Source organism: Pantherophis guttatus, chromosome 2, assembly GCF_059756535.1.
Source record: "Pantherophis guttatus breed Tessera chromosome 2, ASM5975653v1, whole genome shotgun sequence".
NCBI lineage: Eukaryota > Metazoa > Chordata > Lepidosauria > Squamata > Colubridae > Pantherophis > Pantherophis guttatus.
Window position 1 is genome coordinate 270786847 of NC_142064.1, and position 18281 is coordinate 270805127.

Below are 18281 nucleotides of genomic sequence, written 5' to 3' on the forward strand. Positions count from 1 at the left end.
GTCTCCTGAACAACTTGGAAAATGAATCTCAACCCTTCAGTTCTCTCTTTGTATATGAATAAAGGGGATTTGCAAAGGAAGTCTGACTATCCTGTCTAAACATTGACACAATTTCTTCCATTCCAGGTTCATTCCTTCCTTAAAAACTCTGAATTTTACAATATATCCATAGACGGACTCTATCTGGATGAGAAGGGAGACCTGGCAGTGGACCTGAATGTTGTCAGCTGGTTGTCTCCGAACAAGTCACTTCACAGAGTGGATTTAGGCAGCCTAGAAAAACGGGGATCCCTGGATTTCAAGTTTATGTTCAATCCAAAGGCGTTGGAAGAGTTGGATAAGCTGAACAAGGTGGGGAAATTTTTTTAAAAAAAATTCATCCTTAGTAAACCTGTTAACAGCGGGATTGCTTTTTTGGGACAAAGAGAGGTTTGAACATCATTTATTTCTTTATTTATTGGTTCGATTTATATGCCACCCTTTTCCCGAGACTCAGGGTGGCTTACAATGCGTTAAGCAATAACCTTCATACTTTTGTATATACCTGCTTAGTAGGGCTTTCGCCCCCCCCAAGCGGTGTTCTTTTTTATACAAAGTCAGCTTATTGCCCCCATAAACCGGGTCCTCATTTTACCTACCTCAGAAGGATGGAAGGCTGAGTCAACCTTGAGCCTGGTGAGATTTGAATTGCAGTAATTGCAGGCAGCTGGTGTTGCTTAACAGTGCTTTAGTCTGCTGCGCCACCAAGGTCATCAACATCTTCCAAGACAGACAACAGATTCTTTGTTTAGATATCAAGTCGTCTCCAAGAAATACATTCCTAACCATTTAAGGAAATATCCACTCGTCTTCTGTGAAGGGAAGTATGAGCTTAAGAGCCAAGGTAGATTTGAGTTCATTTGCTCAAAGGAATAAAAATGCAGTAAATTTTATCGGGCAATTTAATATGTAAATTATAGAGTCTAAACTATAAGGGAAGTATACAAAATATTAGAAAGAAAAGAAAAGAAAAGAAAAGAAAAGAAAAGAAAAGGGAAGGGAAGGGAAGGGAAGGGAAGGGAAGTCACATGCTACCAAACAGACTGTTGACTTCTTCTAATGTGCTTCAAATCTAGCAATACTAAGCCTTGAAATGGAGATCAGCAACCACTTCCCCCCCTCTTTTCTGGAAATTAAATCATAACTCATTTTCTGGATGGTTCTTCTTTCCTCTTCTCAGCCCCTGCCTCCTTCCAGGTGTGTGGAAAGCTGCTCTCCCGGATTCATGAAGGTGGCTCAGGAAGGAAAGCCCATCTCCTGCTACGACTGTCTTGACTGTCCTGAAGGAACCATCTCCAGCATGGAAGGTGGGTTGCATGGGAGGAGAGGGACAAACTTTTGAGAAGACTCCCCTCTTCAACGTTTTCCATGAGGGCATTTCAATAGGCGTTTTAGCAATTTCAGAGTCAAGCTAGGTTTGTTGGCAAAATTCTCAAGGTCAGAGTTTTGGATAGCAATGGATAGTTTTTACCCAAACTGTTCACAGGAACAGTTACTTCCTTTATGGACAAGAGCCTCGTTATTTATTTATTTATTTATTTATTTTATTTATTTATTTTTTAATAGTTTTTATTAATAATAAAAAGAAAAAACAAAACCAACATAAATACATTGAAACAACATACAAAACGAACACACATCAATTCAGTCCAATGACTGACTCTTAGAAGATATTACAACGGTGGGTTATTTTTCATAGTTCTATTTGTATCAATATCTACAGTCACCTATTTACTTAGTTATATATGTACATATATAGTTGACTCCTTATTTGCTTCTATACATTTCTATTGAATAGTCGAAAATCATCTTTATATTCCTATTTTTGCCTCCAGCCAGCTGTACCATCTTTGCCATACTAAATAGTAATCAGTATCATCTTTCTCTTGTATTTCTTTTGTGAGCTTATCCAATTCTGCACATTCTGTAATTTTAGCTATTATTTTGTCTTCTGTGGGTAACTGTTCAGATTTCCAATGTTTATTTATTTTATTTATTTATTTTATTTTATTTAATTTATATACCGCCCTCTCCTGAAGGACTCAGGGCGGTGAACAGCCATAATAAAAACAATGTACAAAAATAGAATTTAAGAGCAGATTAAAATAATTAAATCATAGGCCGAATTTAAAACTCTCATTTTAAAACCAATTTTAAAACCCCATTAAAACCAAATTAAAATCATTTATCCCATCAGAGCGGCTTGCTGGAATAACAGGGTCTTCACTGCACGACGGAAGGCGCGGAGGTCAGGGATCCTTCGTATGTCCGGGGGTAATTCATTCCAGAGGGCAGGGCCCCCCACAGAGAAGGCTCTCCCCCTGGGGGTCACCAGACTACATTGTTTGGCTGACGGCACCCTGAGGAGGCCCTCTCTGTGTGAGCGTACCGGTTGGTGGGAGGCAATCGGTGGCAGAATGCGGTCTTGTAGATAGCCAGGTCCTAAGCCATGGAGTGCTTTAAAGATGGTAACCAACACCTTGAAGTGCACCTGGAAGACCACCAGGAGCCAGTGCAGCTAGCGCAAGAGGGGTGTTACATGGGAGCGACGGGTCGCCCCCATTATTACTCGTGCGGCAGCATTCTGGACCAGTTGGAGCCTCCGGGTGCTCCTCAAGGGGAGCCCCATGTAGAGAGCGTTACAATAGTCCAGACGGGAAGTGACGAGGGTGTGACTGACTGTGCACAAGGCGTCCTGATCCAGAAAGGGGCGCAATCGTTGATTGCTCTGCTCGCCCAGTGGAAGAGGTTGACAGCCATACTTCATTGTGTGACTCCTCCAGCCATTTTGATAAGCCATGCTTCAGCTTCTTCAGAATCAAAGTCTGAGACTGGGCTATGACCGTAACTTTTCATTCTGAGAAGCTTGATTACCTGCCAGGTGAAGCAGTGAATCTCTGTTTCTTTTCTACTTTTGGTTCTCCAATAGAATGAGAAGGTCCTGATTTTTCTATTTTTCTCTTGAATATTTTGGTACACTGATATAAAGTTGATAGCTGAAGTCATCGCATTTGCATTGCATTTGCATATCGCCAAAGACTGCTGAGAAGATCAGCTCACTACGAGTTCATGAGGACTGAGACTTCCTCCAGTGGAGCAAGGTAGCAGCTCGTGCTCCTAATGGCGTGCAAATCATACAGCTAAAAATCTAAAACAGGAAGGCTGCAGGGGAATATCTATTTGCAGTGACTCTGTGAAATTTCTCATTGTGAGAGCAACTGACCTTCTGACCAAAAAACATCAGTAGTTTGAAAACAACTGTAATTCATACTTGGCAATTGCTTATGCGATTGCAATTTCATTATAGAATATATGACTTAATTCAGTTCAACACTTGTTTTGCAGCTGCCTTTCATGGTACTCTTTTAAAATTTAGGTACTGTCCTATTTGTAAGGAGATAGCTAATTTGCATGAACAGGTTGTTTGTCTAGAGTCTTTAGCTTGAAATTAGCAATAGCACTTAGACTTATAAACCACTTCACAGTGTTTACAGCCCTCTCTAAGCAGTTTACAGAGTCAGCCTATTGCCCCCAACAATCTGGATCCTCATTTTACCCACCTCGGAAGGATGGAAGGCTGAGTCAACCTTGAGCCTGATGAGATTCGAACTGCCAAATTGCTGGCAGCCGGCAGTCAGCAGAAGTAGCCTGCAGTACTTCATTCTAACCACTGCGCCACCAAGGCTCTTAGGTGGACAACTCAGCTGGTGTTTTCTATTGAGGTGCCCCACAATCAGACCCTTTTACCCAAGGATGGGTTCTATTTACCTTTACTACCAGTTCGCAGCGGGGCCATGCGCAGAAGCATTTTGATGACGTCGGGGTCAGTGGGCGGAGTCTCCCGCCGGTTTTACTACCGGTTCTATAGAATCGGTGCGAACCGGGAGCAATCCACCACTGCTTCTACCACAAAGACCCTGCAGGAGAAGGGCAGTATGGACCATTTTTGGATCTGGCAGAGTGAGAGCTGTGGACCATGAAGATGAAGCTTTTGGGGTCAAAACACAATAGATACAGTCCCCTTGCTGAATTTAATAGGAGTCCTAAGGTGGCAGGTTCAGCTTCTTTGTGATGATGCTGATGACTCAATTGAGCAGGGGATTGTGGGCCATGAGGAAGACATTGTTCTGGATAAGGGAAGGTGTGAATCAGGTACTGCGAATCAGTCTTGTGAGGTGAACAAGCTGTCTAGTGGGAGAAGCCACCTTCCGGTTGGTGACTCAATTGTCAGAGGGGTCAATTTAGGAAAGGATGTGGAGGTTTTGAAAGGAGTGAGGTGTCTGCCTGGTGCTACTGCCAGCAGATAAAAGAGGAGCATTGTTAAGATGAACATTGTCAAAAATGCGATATTGGTGTTGTTAGCATCTTGACACTAATGACCTCTCCAAAAAAATGTACTTTCTGTGCAGGAGGATTTCCAGAACTTAAGGCAGGAATTTAGAAGGATAGGCTGTGGTCTTACTTTTTCAGAGGTTTTACATGTATGTAAAGGAAAAAGACAGGGCATAGTGTGTGGCTAAAGAAAAGATGTAAAGGGGAAGTTTTGGTTATGTAAGTCATGATGTTGGCAGCTGGTCTGGTGAAAGGCTGTGCAAAAGGGATAGTTTGCATCCATCACAGAAAAGGACTGAGTTACTTAGAGTAGTACTGAATTCAGGGGTTTTCTGGAGAAACATTTAAATTGAATAGTGGGGACAGAGAGTTAATTGGTACAGAACATTTCTGTCCCCAGCTATCTAAAACTAATAGGGTTGTCAGTGTTTGTAACAAAGATGTTTGCGCAGTTAAGAAAATTAAGGATAAGAAAATATTAAGAAAAACCAAGCTTTTAATACTGTTTGTCGTACTACGTATGTGCACTAATTAAAAAGGTGGTAAGGACGAAGGGGAACTCAAACACGAAGCAGGGTATGTAGAAAACAAGAACAGGGTCAATCAAAAAGGACTCAGATGACTATATACCAATGTATAAAGTAAGGCGAATAAGGCTTGTGACAAAAGTCAAAAATAATACACACACACACACACACACACACACACAGCTTCTTTCAACATGTAAAAAAAACAGAAAAAAGCCAAGGAAACAATCAATTAATGACAGAAAATGGCAAGAAGATGATGAGCAGCAGGGAGAAAGCAGAACTGCCTAATTCATTATTTTTGCATCTGTCTTTACCCAAAAGTAAATAACACAGTCCAATCTATTAAAAAAAAGCTTTAAGTTTAATGTTATTTTGCTGTTTTTCAGATGCGGAAAAATGCAGCAAGTGTCCAGCAGATCAACATCCAAACAACAATCGAAATCACTGTCTCCCAAAGATTAAGACTTTCCTATCGTATCATGAACATTTGGGGTTCATCCTCATTTCCATTGCCTTGTTCCTTTCTTTCATCACATGCTTTGTCTTGGGAACGTTCATTAAATTCCAAGAAACTCCCATAGTCAAAGCCAACAATCGGGACCTCTCTTATATCCTTCTTGTTTGTCTCCTTTTTTCCTTCTTTACTTCCTTCTTGTTCATTGGTAGGCCAAGAAAAGTTACCTGCCTTCTACGACAAACGACCTTCAGCATCATCTTCTCTGCTGCCATTTCTTCTGTCTTGGCCAAAACCATCACAGTGGTGCTTGCCTTCTGGGCCACAAAACCAGGGAATAATGTGCAGAGATGGCTTGGAAAGAGTTTGGCCAACTCTATTATCCTTTCATGCTCTGGTTTCCAAATTGTCTTCTGCAGCATCTGGTTGGGCACTTTCCCCCCATTCCCTGAGTCTGACATGCATTCACAATCTAGAGAAATCATACTGCAGTGCAATGAAGGCTCTGTCGCCATGTTTTATGTTGCCCTTGGCTACATGGGTTTCCTGGCTGCCATCTGCTTCACAGTGGCTTTCCTAGCCAGGAATCTGCCTGGGTCTTTTAATGAAGCCAAGCTGATCACCTTCAGCATGCTGATATTCTGTAGTGTCTGGGTGTCGTTCCTGCCCACCTATCTGAGCACCAAAGGGAAGTACATGGTGGCCGTGCAAGTCTTCTCCATCTTAGCTTCCAATGCGGGACTTCTGGGCTGCATCTTCCTCCCCAAGTGTTTCATTATTTTCCTAAGACCAGATCTGAATACAAAAGGACACGTGATGTCAAAATAAAATAGAAATGAAGTTTTGGGTGGATATATTCCCAAATGTTGGTTAATAATTCTAACAAGCATCCTTAAACATTTTAATGTTTCTCTCTGAGTGGAAAACAAATTCTTAGTAAAGTGGGAGTATCTTAGCAAAATAGAAACATAGACGGAACATGTGCTAATTGGCACATAAAAAAGGAAACCCTGAAGTATCTCGTTCTCAGGTATTTTTATCAGAATTTTTAAGGCTACATAACTTCCCTGTATCTTTCTATTATGATAATATTAATTTATTGAAGATAGTAACAGTGAAAGGGTGGGGCGTTTGAGCATTGCTAATTATGAATATCTATGCTCACATTATCTATTACCTCTGGATACGTATGATTGTATCATTTTATCTTCTTTTCTGAAATGTATAAATATGACTGCATCGGGGTGAAATTTACTTACCTTCCCTACCGGTTCGGAAGTGCACATGTCTCATGTTCACGTTTGGACCCTCTGCACAGAGGAAGTAATGACATCCGGGCAGGTGGGCAGAGTCTCGCGCTGTCGCTGCTACTGGTTCTCCCAACCACTCGCCGCTGCCACTACCGGTTTGCCCAAACCAGTGTGAACCGGTAACATTTCACCCCTGGAGTGCATCCTTTTGTCTGTAGGAATCCCTCCTATTATTCTCTGAGGGTAATTCTTCCAGTGCACATTTTTAAATAAATAAATACTGCAGTGAACCTTGATTATTTGTTTTAGGGTCCTGTATAAACTAGTATCGGAAGTGAGTTTCTCAATCTACGAGCTGTGACAGGGTCATCTGGTGGGGCAGCCCTATAGGGTTAATGCTGCGAGATTGATCCTGCTGATCCCATAAGGACACCATTTATGAATATGTGTCAGGCAGGAGTCTATATTTAAAAGTCTATTTTGTCGAGGAAGGATTTTTGAACATGTGTCGGTCACCCTATTCCAATTCCCAACTGCTCCTGGCCTTGCTTTGGGCTCAACTGTGCAATGACAGGAGGTGTCCCGAAAGCAAGGGGGAAATTGGTTTTGGTGGAGTGAGCGGGACATTTCTGTGTAGAACAGAGACTGAAGCCTTTTCCTACTGCCTCACTGAATGAAGTTGCTGACACTAGGCAGGGAGGAAAACTTATAATGGTGACTGCAGAGGTGGGTTTCAGCAGGTTCTGACCAGTTCTGGAGAACTGGTAGTGGAAATTTTAAGTAGTTCGGAGAACCGGTAAATATCACCTCTGACTGGCCCTGCCCCCATCTATTCTCTGCCTCCTGAGTCCCAGCTGATCAGGAGGGAATGGGGATTTTGCAGTAACCTTCCCCCGGAGTGGTGAGGGAATGGAGATTTTACAGTATCCTTCCCCTGGAGTGGGGTGGGAATGGAGATATTACAGTATCCTTCCCCTGCCATGTCCACCAAGCCACGCCCACAAAGCCATGCCACACCCACAAAGCCACGCCCACAGAACCAGTAGTAAAAAAATTTGAATCCTACCACTGGGTGACTGGTGAAATAATGTTTCCTAAGTAAATATGGAAATAAATCCACTATGATCTGAATTTGGATATGGCCAAGGCCCTCACTTGCACCTCCACAGGCTGTGAGTGAAAGAGATTATGAAAAATGTGTAAAGCATCCTAAAAAAGCAGCCTGATATGTGAATCCAAGCAACACAATAACCAATTGAGGAAAAGAGAAAAAAAGGGAAGTACCTCCAACTCCAGATGTGGAGAGAGACCATACAGATAAGTAATCTGAAGGGGAAATTTAAGAAGCACTTGGAGGAAGGCAAATGGGTAATTTGTATAGTAAGGACATTTTGCAGGCAACTCCACAGAGGATTCCAGCTGTGATCATGAAAGACCAGTTAGGACCAGCAGTATTTGAATATATGTAGAAAAATAACCTGCTGCTACCAAGCAAGGTAATAGATCCCAGTGGCCACCTGTGGAAGTTGGGAGAAGAGTACCCAGATTATTGAGGAGCCTTAAATTAATGTTAACTCTCCCACCTAAAGAGAAAGACAGGCAAGAAAACCAAGTTGTAGTATGAATGACAGAAATCAGCAAAGGAGAGGCTTAAAGCAAAGCCGGTAACTGGAAGCATAACTCTGAAAACCTTTAAGCAGAAGCTCAGGCAGATGTTAAGAAAAGAGGACATTGGCGGAAAAAAGTTGATGAGGAATTGAAAGAAGAATGTTCTGCCCCAGCTACGGACCTCAAAGAATGCAGCACACACAAAGTCCGTTCAAACCTTGGTTTAATAAATAAATCAGTCTTTTACAACAACGGCTGTTAATTAACTGCATTAACAGCCGCCAAGAATTCAAAGAATAATAACTGAAAATTTACTGTGGTTGGCAGAATGCCCAGAAGCAATTTGCAGGAAGCTGATAAGATAAGCAAGACAAGACAAGAAGGTATGTGAACGAAGTTGTTCCCTGCAAATTGTTTCAGTCGGCGTTCCTCCTTAAATAGGCTAAGGGAGTGGCCAATTAGCCCCAAACCTTACTCTCGAGGAGACCTCCTCCTGAGGAGCCACTCCTGCCTTTTGGCAGCTCTGCATGCCCGTGCATCGAGAAAAGGCTCCTCCTCTTCGTCCTCTTCACTTAAGGGAGCTTTTGGAGGTTCTGAAGGCCCTGGCTGAGTCCCTGCCTCTGCCACCACATCTTCTCCAGCCTCCTCATTGTCCGACTCGAGTGCCAGCTGCACAGGCTGCTGGTGCAGCACCACACCAGCCTCCTCGCTGTCTGAATCAGCTACTAGCTGCACAGGCCGTGTACGGGCCACAACAAAGAAACACAGAAGTCTCAGGTAAAAGTTTAACACTATGCAAAAAAGTAAAAACAAAACAGGAGCCAAGAGACCCATGGTGAGGACCAAGAAAACTGGCAAAACCAAGTTTACCTTCTCTTTTTGCGAAAAATTCAAAATGCATAAGCTTGCACATCTGTTTGCCTCCAACTTGACCTGTCACACATTACATGTCTGCTCTAGGGTAATACACAATTCAAAATTGGGTCTAATGTTTTAAGCAATAAATATATATTATAAGATTTCATGAGCAAGGAAAAAAAAAACACTTTTTCCCCTACAGTATATAGGAACATCATTTTTTTTTAAATGGGAATAACCAAATAGGAAAACCTGAAACCAAAACTATTGATCAATATAATGGATAAAAAAGTCCTCATTCTCAGGATATTAACTGTGGGCTGTTAAACTATCAGAAAGAAGACGATATAAAAAAGGATCTTGGTTCCCATACTTCATTTATTGCCTGTTTTTTAAAAAGGAGCAGCAATTAACATCAGCGAATCATTGGCAGACTTGGCAATATAGCTAAAGACCAACTATACTCAGACCAATATGTGGCTGTTTACAGTTACATAGTGGACAGAGCAAGAGCTTCGAAAGGGATGCTCCATATGTTCTTGGACTGTAAATGTTGCAATATTTTCAGGATCAGACTCAATAAGTTATGAGAGAGTTAAGAGTTCAAATATATTTTCTTTTATTTACATAAGGCATTCTATATTCACTGAATATTCACAGATAGAAGCTAAGAAGAGAGTGTGTGTAGCTCCTTATATATACAATGGGTGGAGCTGGTTATGGGAGTGGTGAAGTATGAATACATTAAGAAGTGAAGAATAAATTAACCCCTGACATTCCGTTCATATACTATTTACACATTAGAGAATAAGGCATTTACTTGTGACAAATCCCCCTCTAAATGCCGATTCGATATGCTACATTTATTACATTCAGATTCAGAACAATATAATACATATAATTTGGAAGTCAAATATTTATGTTGCTTAGATGGCAAAGGCTTTGTCAATATGTCAGCTAACTGTTCCGATGTCTCACAATGCACTGCCTTAATAAATCCATCTTGAGATAATTGTCTCACATGTTTAAATTTTATGTCTATATGTCTAGATCTCTGTCCAATGGCGTCGGATCTAGATATTTCAATGGCTGCTTTATTGTCTTCGTGCATGACAAAAGGTAGTGCAGGTTTTTTCCAAACATCAGAAATCAGATCATTAAACCATACAAGGTTATTTGCTGCTTTAGATAAACAAACATATTCCGCTTCTGTTGTTGAAGTGGCCACTAAATCTTGTTTGCCAGTGTACCAGTAAACTGGACAATCGTTTAGGAGAAATAAGTAACCAGATGTACTTTTTCTGCATGAAGTGTCTCCAGCCCAATCTGCATCTGCGTAACATGTGAGTTTCGGTTCCTTGACATTATTAGGTTCTAACATTAAGCAAAAGTCTAATGTGTTTTTTAAATATCTTAATATTCTTTTAACAGCTTCCCAGTGATACATAGTTGGTTTGCTGACATGTCTGGACAATAAATTAAGGGGTAAAGCGATGTCAGGTCTTGTCCAATTAGAAATGTAAAGAAGTGAACCTATGATTGATCTATAGAACGTGTTATCTTTGAATTCAGGGGATGATTCATCAGCATTTCTTAGGAAATCAGTTTGCATTGGAGTGTCGCAGGGTTTAGCATCATTTAGGTTACATTTGTTCAAAAGTTCTATGATCTTATCTTTCTGAGAAAGCTTGAATCCCCTTTTAGTCTTACTAATTTGAACACCAAGATACTTATTTACTTTACCTAAGGATTTCAATGAGAAATGTTCATTTAACTTTGTTACAAATGTTTCTCTTCTTTCTTTGTGATTACCTATATATAAAATGTCGTCCACATAGATCAATACAAATTCTATGTAATCATTACCCTTTTTAACAAAGAAACAATTATCAGCAGTGGTAGCATTGAATTCCATAGTTCTTAGTACTTTTACTAAACAATCATACCATCGTTTACCAGATTGTTTTAGCCCATATAGACTTTTGTTTAATAACCAAATCTCATTCTTATTTGTATATTGACTGTGAGGTGCCCTTACATATATTTCCTTATCTAATTTTGCGTGTAAATATGCAGTCTGTATGTCATACTGGAATACATCGAGATTGAGTGCTGATGCTACAACTAGAGCCGTTTTTACACTTTCAGTTCTTACTGTGGGGGAGTAAGTGTCAGTATAGTCCTCTGGATATTTCTGTGCATAACCTTGTGCAACTAATCTAGCCTTATATAGAGTATTGCCTCCCTCTAAATTTTTAATTTTATATATCCACCTAGTACCAATAATTGTTTTGTCCTTTGGTGCAATCGCAGGTGTAAATACATTTAATCCTTGTAAGCTTTCCATCTCTTTTGTCATTGCTAATTCCCACTTTTCTTTTTCTTTAGGAGGAAGTTTTAACACTTCCTCATATGTGCTAGGTGTCATAGTTTCTCCATCCATATGCATTATATAATCTTTATATTTATTTGGCATTTGGTTTCTAGTGTTTCTAATTGGCTTCTCGGGTTTACTATTATTGTCATGCAAATATCTTGCTTCCTTTTTTGTTAATGTATCTGTCTTTATTTTGTGTTGACTGTTTATCCATGTTTTGGTTTTGTTTTTATATTTTTTGTCCTTTTGCTTTTCTACAGTTCTTTTCTCTTGGGATTTAGTATCTGTGTTGTTGTTTGGGAATATTTCATTAAGATGTATTCTAGACCAGTTGGCCTGTTCATGAAACACAGCTGTTCTGGAAACTATAAATTTGTTATTATTATCAATGAATCTGTATCCTTTTGTACCTGTCTCATATCCCATAAATCTAAGTCTTCTAGACACATTTTCTCCCTTTCTTCTTAATTGTTTAGGTATGTGTACGTCTGCAGTGACTCCAAAAATGTGCATGTGTGCTAGTTTTGGTTTTCTATTATACATCACTTCATATGGTGTCTTATTCACAATGCTGGACCAAGTTCTATTTTGTGTGTAATTGGAATATTGTAGGGCTTCTGACCAGAATTGTTTGCTTAAGCCAGCATCTTCCAATGTGCATCTAATCATGGTTTGTAATGTTGAGTTCTTCCTCTCTACAATTCCGTTCTGGAACGCGGAAAATGGGCTAGATGTGTAATGTAACATTCCTCTGTCCTTCAACCATTGGGAGAATGCCTTAGACATGAATTCACATCCCCTATCTGTCATTATTTGTTTTATTTTGATATTGTGTTGTGTTTCTACGCGTTTGTAAAACTCCTTAAATTTTTGAAAGGTTTCATCTTTGTGTTTTAATGTGTAAACAAATCCATAGCGACTATAGTCATCCACAATAGTTAAGAAGTACCGTTTTTTATAAATGATTGATGGAGTCAGTGGACCAACCAGGTCCATGTGTACTAAATCAAAAATCTTGTTAGTTGACCTTGTAGATTTTCTAGGCCTGGGACTAGTTTTTAGTTTTGTAGATTTACATACTGAGCATTCCAAATAGTTTTCACAATTTTTTATTTTGACACCTTCTGCGTGTTCAGTCATTTTCTGTACTACAGGAAAACTGGCATGTCCTAACTTCCTATGTAAGACATGAGCACACTCATCATGAATTGGCTTACCTATTTTTGGTTTTTTCTCATTATGTGCATCCTTGTTATCATGAGCTATTTTACATTCATCATTGTCACTGTTGCTAATGTTTTCATTATCTAGTTCAATACAATCTTCCATATTTGAATCAATGTTGTGTAACCATTTCTCTTTAGTTATTAAATAAGGTAGGCCTCCTTTAATCATTACTGTACCTATATCTGTTTTATTTTTCTCCAAAGTTGCTTTTCCTTTTGAGAACACAATATTAATATCAGAATCTCTGCTTAATTTTATGGCACTTAATATGTTATGAGGTATCTCAGGTATCAGTAATACCCCCTCTATTTTTCCTATACCAGGCAAGGTTACATTTCCTCTTCCTAATACTTGGACCTTTTCTTGGTTGGCTACCTTTATTACAAATTTATCTTCTATAAATGAAGATAGTATGTTTTTATTATTAGTAGTATGATTGGTTGCTCCAGAATCAATAAGCCAATTATTATCCTCAGTTTGCTGTATGTTAGTGTTGTCTTGCTTGTTTAGTCCATTTAGTGAACCAGATTTTTTGTCCTTTGAATTATCTCTACCCCCTCTATATTCTTTGTAATTTGGTGGGCTTCTATATCTATGTCTATCAATGGAAGACTGTCTATGGATGTATTTGTTTCTGTGTTCTGACCTATGTCTTTCTTTTGTAATTTTGGGACAATCTCTTCTATTGTGTTCCCTGGATCCACAATTGTGGCATTTGAATGTTTCATTATATCTTTCTTGGAAAACCACTTTTCTATACGGTTTATGTTCAATGTGATTGTTAGAGCGGCTCTTCCTTGAATTGTCTTCAGCTATTAACTTATTGGATAGACTTTCTATGGATAAATATCCAAGATTGATTGTGTCTAAATGTGACATATAATTGTCCCATGATGGGTCAAGTGAGTTTATGATAACACTTTTCATTGTTTGGTCTGAAATCACCTCCCCCCTTAAATGTAGCTCAGCTCTTATTTTGTTTAAAGATATTAAATGTTCACTTATGGAAACCCCTGGTTTTATCCTAGAAGAAAAGAAATCTTTAGACATTCTTGTGGTGGTAGCTACACTATCACTGTGAAACAAATTGAACATGCATTGAATAATTTCTGAGACAGTCAGATTTTGCTTAATACTGTGATACATGGCAGGAGACACACTAGAAATTAATAAGAAAAATGCTCTATGGTGTAAGCAGTCTAACTTTAAAGTCCAAGGTCTTTTTGGGGGATTAGTGATGAAAAACAGTAAGTTTTCTTTCATAAAGACCACCTGGAGCTGCTGATACCATTCTTGTAAATTAATGCCATCTATTCTCAGCTTTGGGAAGTCACTGGGCAAGTTTCCGACATTATTAGGTCCATTACTTACAACCGGAGGTAGTCCGTGGTCTCGTAGATGGTGAAAATTACAAAACGGCGTGGGAATGCTCGCGACGAGTCTGCAGGGTCCTTTCGGCAACTCATGTCTTCCCGGGTCATCTGCGTAGTCTCGCGCATGCGCGTTGCTCATTTCGATCCTGGAGTCGTCGTGAGAGGTTCTCGTCGTTGCGGCTCGCTCGTTCAGCTCCTCCTCAGATGAATCGGTCTCCGGCTCGATCTTAGGGGTTCTGACGATGGCGCTTGTTCTTTTTCTTCTCTTGAGTGCGTTGGTGCTTTCATTGGTCTGCGGTGTGGGACGGTATTTGCAGGGCTCTCTTGGTTCAGGCGTCGGTGCTCTCGTCGTCAGGATGGGAGCGGGTAGATTTTGAGACGTTGGCTTGCTCGTCCGTTTTCTGGTTGACTTTTTGGTAATTTTTAGTTTTGGTCCAAATGCAGCAAAAAGCGTTTTCATTGCTGACTTTATTTGAGTATCTGTTGAATCACCTTCACTTTCTGATTCTGATTCTTCTGAGGTGTTTGATTTTTCTTTTTCGTTTTCGTTATCCAGTAGTGTCTTTCGCGCCAGAAATTTTGAATCAAGTTTTCTAATTGGCTCTGCTTCGCTCATTCTGGAGGTCTGTTGGAACCAAGATGGCTGCCATTCAAAATTTTGCGCGGGATCACCGTTTTTCTTCTTTATAGCGTTCTTTTCTTTAGTCGTATCACTTACTATTTTGGAGTCTTTTGACTTTTCGGTGGCGATGTGCTTCTCTCTCGCTGCTCCGCTGTTTTTCAACATGTCTTGGAGGTTCGCGATGAGGCTTTCATCGTTTTTCTGGCTCTTTAACAGTTTTAATATTTCTGACCTGAGTTCGTTGTTTTCTATTTTAATTTCCTCTCGGTCACCATCTTCATCTATTATTTCTTCGTCTTCAGTTGTGTATTCTTCGGATTCTCTCGAAATTGCATTTGTGGACTCATCTATTATTTCTTGATCCGTTTCCATTTCTTTGCTGTATGCCCTGGTGTTGGGCCTATCTCTCTTAGACATATTTAAGTTTTTATTGAGTCAATTTAACCATCCTCTGCTACCAGCTTGTTGCAATATTTTCAGGATCAGACTCAATAAGTTATGAGAGAGTTAAGAGTTCAAATATATTTTCTTTTATTTACATAAGGCATTCTATATTCACTGAATATTCAGATAGAAGCTAAGAAGAGAGTGTGTGTAGCTCCTTATATATACAATGGGTGGAGCTAGATATGGGAGTGGTGAAGTATGAATACATTAAGAAGTGAAGAATAAATTAACCCCTGACATTCCGTTCATATACTATTTACACATTAGAGAATAAGGCATTTACTTGTGACAGTAAAGGTGACAGCAGAAGATTTCTATCTTCAAACTCAGCAGACACCATCATACTAATGACTGGTTGGATGGCGTTCACACTCCAGTCTGCCTGTTACCACAGAGTCCATTGTCTGGATGAAATAGACAAACCAGGGGACTGTGAGTTCTAGTCCCATTTTAGGAATGAAAGCTGCCTGGGTTACTTTGGGTCAGTCACTTTGTCCCAGCCCAACACAACTCACAGGATTGTTATTATGGGGAAAATAGGAGTATTAGGTATGTTTGCCACCTTGAGTTATTCATAATTAAGGTGATATATACAGTCATTTGAAAAAGAAAGTACACCCTCTTTGAGTTGTTTGGTTTTACATTTGAGGACATAGTAAAAACCATCTGGTCTTTAGCAGTTCTTAAAAGCAGATAAATAAAATCTCAGGTGAACAACAACATATAACATATTACACCATGTCATCATTTTTACTATGTCCTATTATGTAAAACCATAGCACTCAAAGAGAGTGTACTTTCTTTTTCACTTGACTACAAATAAATAAAAATAAAATATATACATTAACTTTATTCCCCCCACTTTCTATTCTGGTAGTGTAGAGACTAGGACAGGGGTCAGCAACCTGCGGCTCTGGAGCTGCATGTGGCTCTTTCACCCCTCTGCTGTGGCTCCCTGTCACTCAAAATATGCATCCCAACTGCCAATGTGCGACACCCGCCGGCACACGATTTATTGAGCTTTTCAACCCCCAGTAGGACAACCATGGATAAATCCAAGAAAAGAAAAGTTTCAGAAGAAAACAGAACATTTACATATGCTAGTTTTGTGGCCGCTCAAGAAATAGTCAGGCACGGGAAGGGTTTTGTGGCTCCCGGTGTTTTCTTTTCTGTGGGAAACCAGGGTCCAAATGGCTCTTTGAATGTTTAAGGTTGCAAACCCCTGGACTAGGAGAAATAACCTTGACAAAAATATGCAAGCTCTGTTACAGAAGCAAAGAGGGCTGAAACATTCTTTACGTCCTGGAAAGAGAGACAATATTTTGAAGTGAGGCAGGCAGATTCCTCCTGATTCTGTGAGGTCTAAGAGAAATGAGTGGAATCACACAAGCAGGCTTGTAAGATACTGTTCTTAGTTCATAGTTTAAGTGCTGCCCTGAATCTCCGGAGAGGGGCGGCATATAAATTTTAATAATAATAATAATAATAATAATAATAATAATAATAATAATAATAATAATAATAATAATAATAATAATAATAATAATAATAATAATAATAATAATAATAATAATAATAATCTTACAGCTTACATCCTCCGACGATACCTTAACAGTTCCTAGGTCCTTGGTTAGGACTTGAGCTGCTGAGCTATTAACCAGCCTCAAAGGCTGTGAATCTCACTAAAGATTAACCAATAAATAATAATAATAATAATAATAATAATAATAATAATAATAATAATAATAATAATAATAATAATAATAATAATAATAATAAGTTATAGCCTCAGAATTCTAGTCTTTCTGGTCTGGTCTACTTAGAGGGGCTACTAGGGACTTTGGCCTGAACAAGCTACCATATTTTTCAGAGTATAAAACACACTTTACTTTTTGGGGAGGAAAATAGGAAAAAAAAAATTCTGACTACCAGGTATTCATCTGGCTAGCGTCCTTAGTCTGGTCAGCTTCTGCACATTAGTTTGCTGGTTTTGAACATTGGGGATAAAAAACAGCTTCTAAAGCACAGCTGATCTTTGGAGAGAGAAGCAATGAGAAAAGCAGGCGAAGTGTGGAAGATCGCTTCACTTGCTAGCACCTCGTTAGGGCTGAAAAACAGCTTCGAAAAAGCTACATTCAGAGTGTAAGCTGCACCCAAAATTGTGTGTGTGTGTGTGTGTGTGTGTGTGTGTGTGTGTGTGTGTGTGTGTGGAGTGTGTCTTATACTCTGAAAAATATGGTACTTTTCCCCCTTCCTCCTCTTGACCAAGGAGATTGGTGCTGGTGACCACCATTACACACACACACACACACACACACACACACACACACACACACACACACACATATCATTTTACAGATTTAAGAAATTCCCTGGTGTCTTTTCTGAAGGGAGGGCCAGAATCCAAGATTCAACTTCTTTTTCTGAGACAGGAGGCCAGGGGGCATTGTTGCCAATTTCAAAACTGTGAGGGATATGGGATGGAGAGTGGTGGGGAGAAAATCATTTGTAATTCTCCAATAATTCTGCTGTGCTTTACAAACTTGAATCTCAAGCTCTTCTCTTCTCATACATTGATAGCATACTTTCCTGGGTTTGGGGAGTGTCTCTACTAGATATGATATTTAGAATTGCAATTATTAGATAAGGCTTGTTCCTTATTCTGAATCTAATGATCATTCTGAAGGGATCAGAGTCTATCTGATCTGCATCCAGATTCTGCTATCTATTTAGTAGTACAGATAAATCCCCACCCACCCCCCAATGAAAATTATTGGATGTTATTTCCCTAGTGAGACAGCCCATGATTTTTCAACTACATGAACAACACATCTTCCTAAGCTTTTTTTAGAATTTAATAACCTCTGGGAAAAATATAGAATAGAATACTGATGTTCTGAAAATATTAAATGTATTTAACTAGGATTCCAAGATAAGGTATTAAGTATTCAGTGTCAAGATTCAGGTTAATGTCAGAGTTCCAAGTAACACCCCCAACGAAATCAAACTCCGAGGCTTGAAGTTCCTCAAAGTTAACTTTTATTAGGGATGTCATATTGGCACATCTGGGGAAACCCGAATCTGAGAGCTTCCGGGTTTTCCTCACCCACAAGAAAGTTCAGGACCTTGCCCACATCTCCCACAGGTCCACACAGGTCCAATCA

General features: G+C 39.6%; 1 protein-coding gene across 1 annotated transcript; it reads left to right on the top strand.

The window, feature by feature from the left end:
* The first annotated feature begins 1225 nt into the window (after positions 1-1225).
* LOC148115882 (vomeronasal type-2 receptor 26-like) lies at positions 1226-6813 on the top strand. Its single transcript, XM_087884473.1, has 2 exons — positions 1226-1346; positions 5288-6813. Exons 1-2 carry the CDS (start codon positions 1265-1267, stop codon positions 6181-6183), a joined length of 978 nt encoding a protein of 325 aa, XP_087740599.1. The 5' UTR covers positions 1226-1264; the 3' UTR covers positions 6184-6813.
* Positions 6814-18281: the final 11468 nt, after the last annotated feature.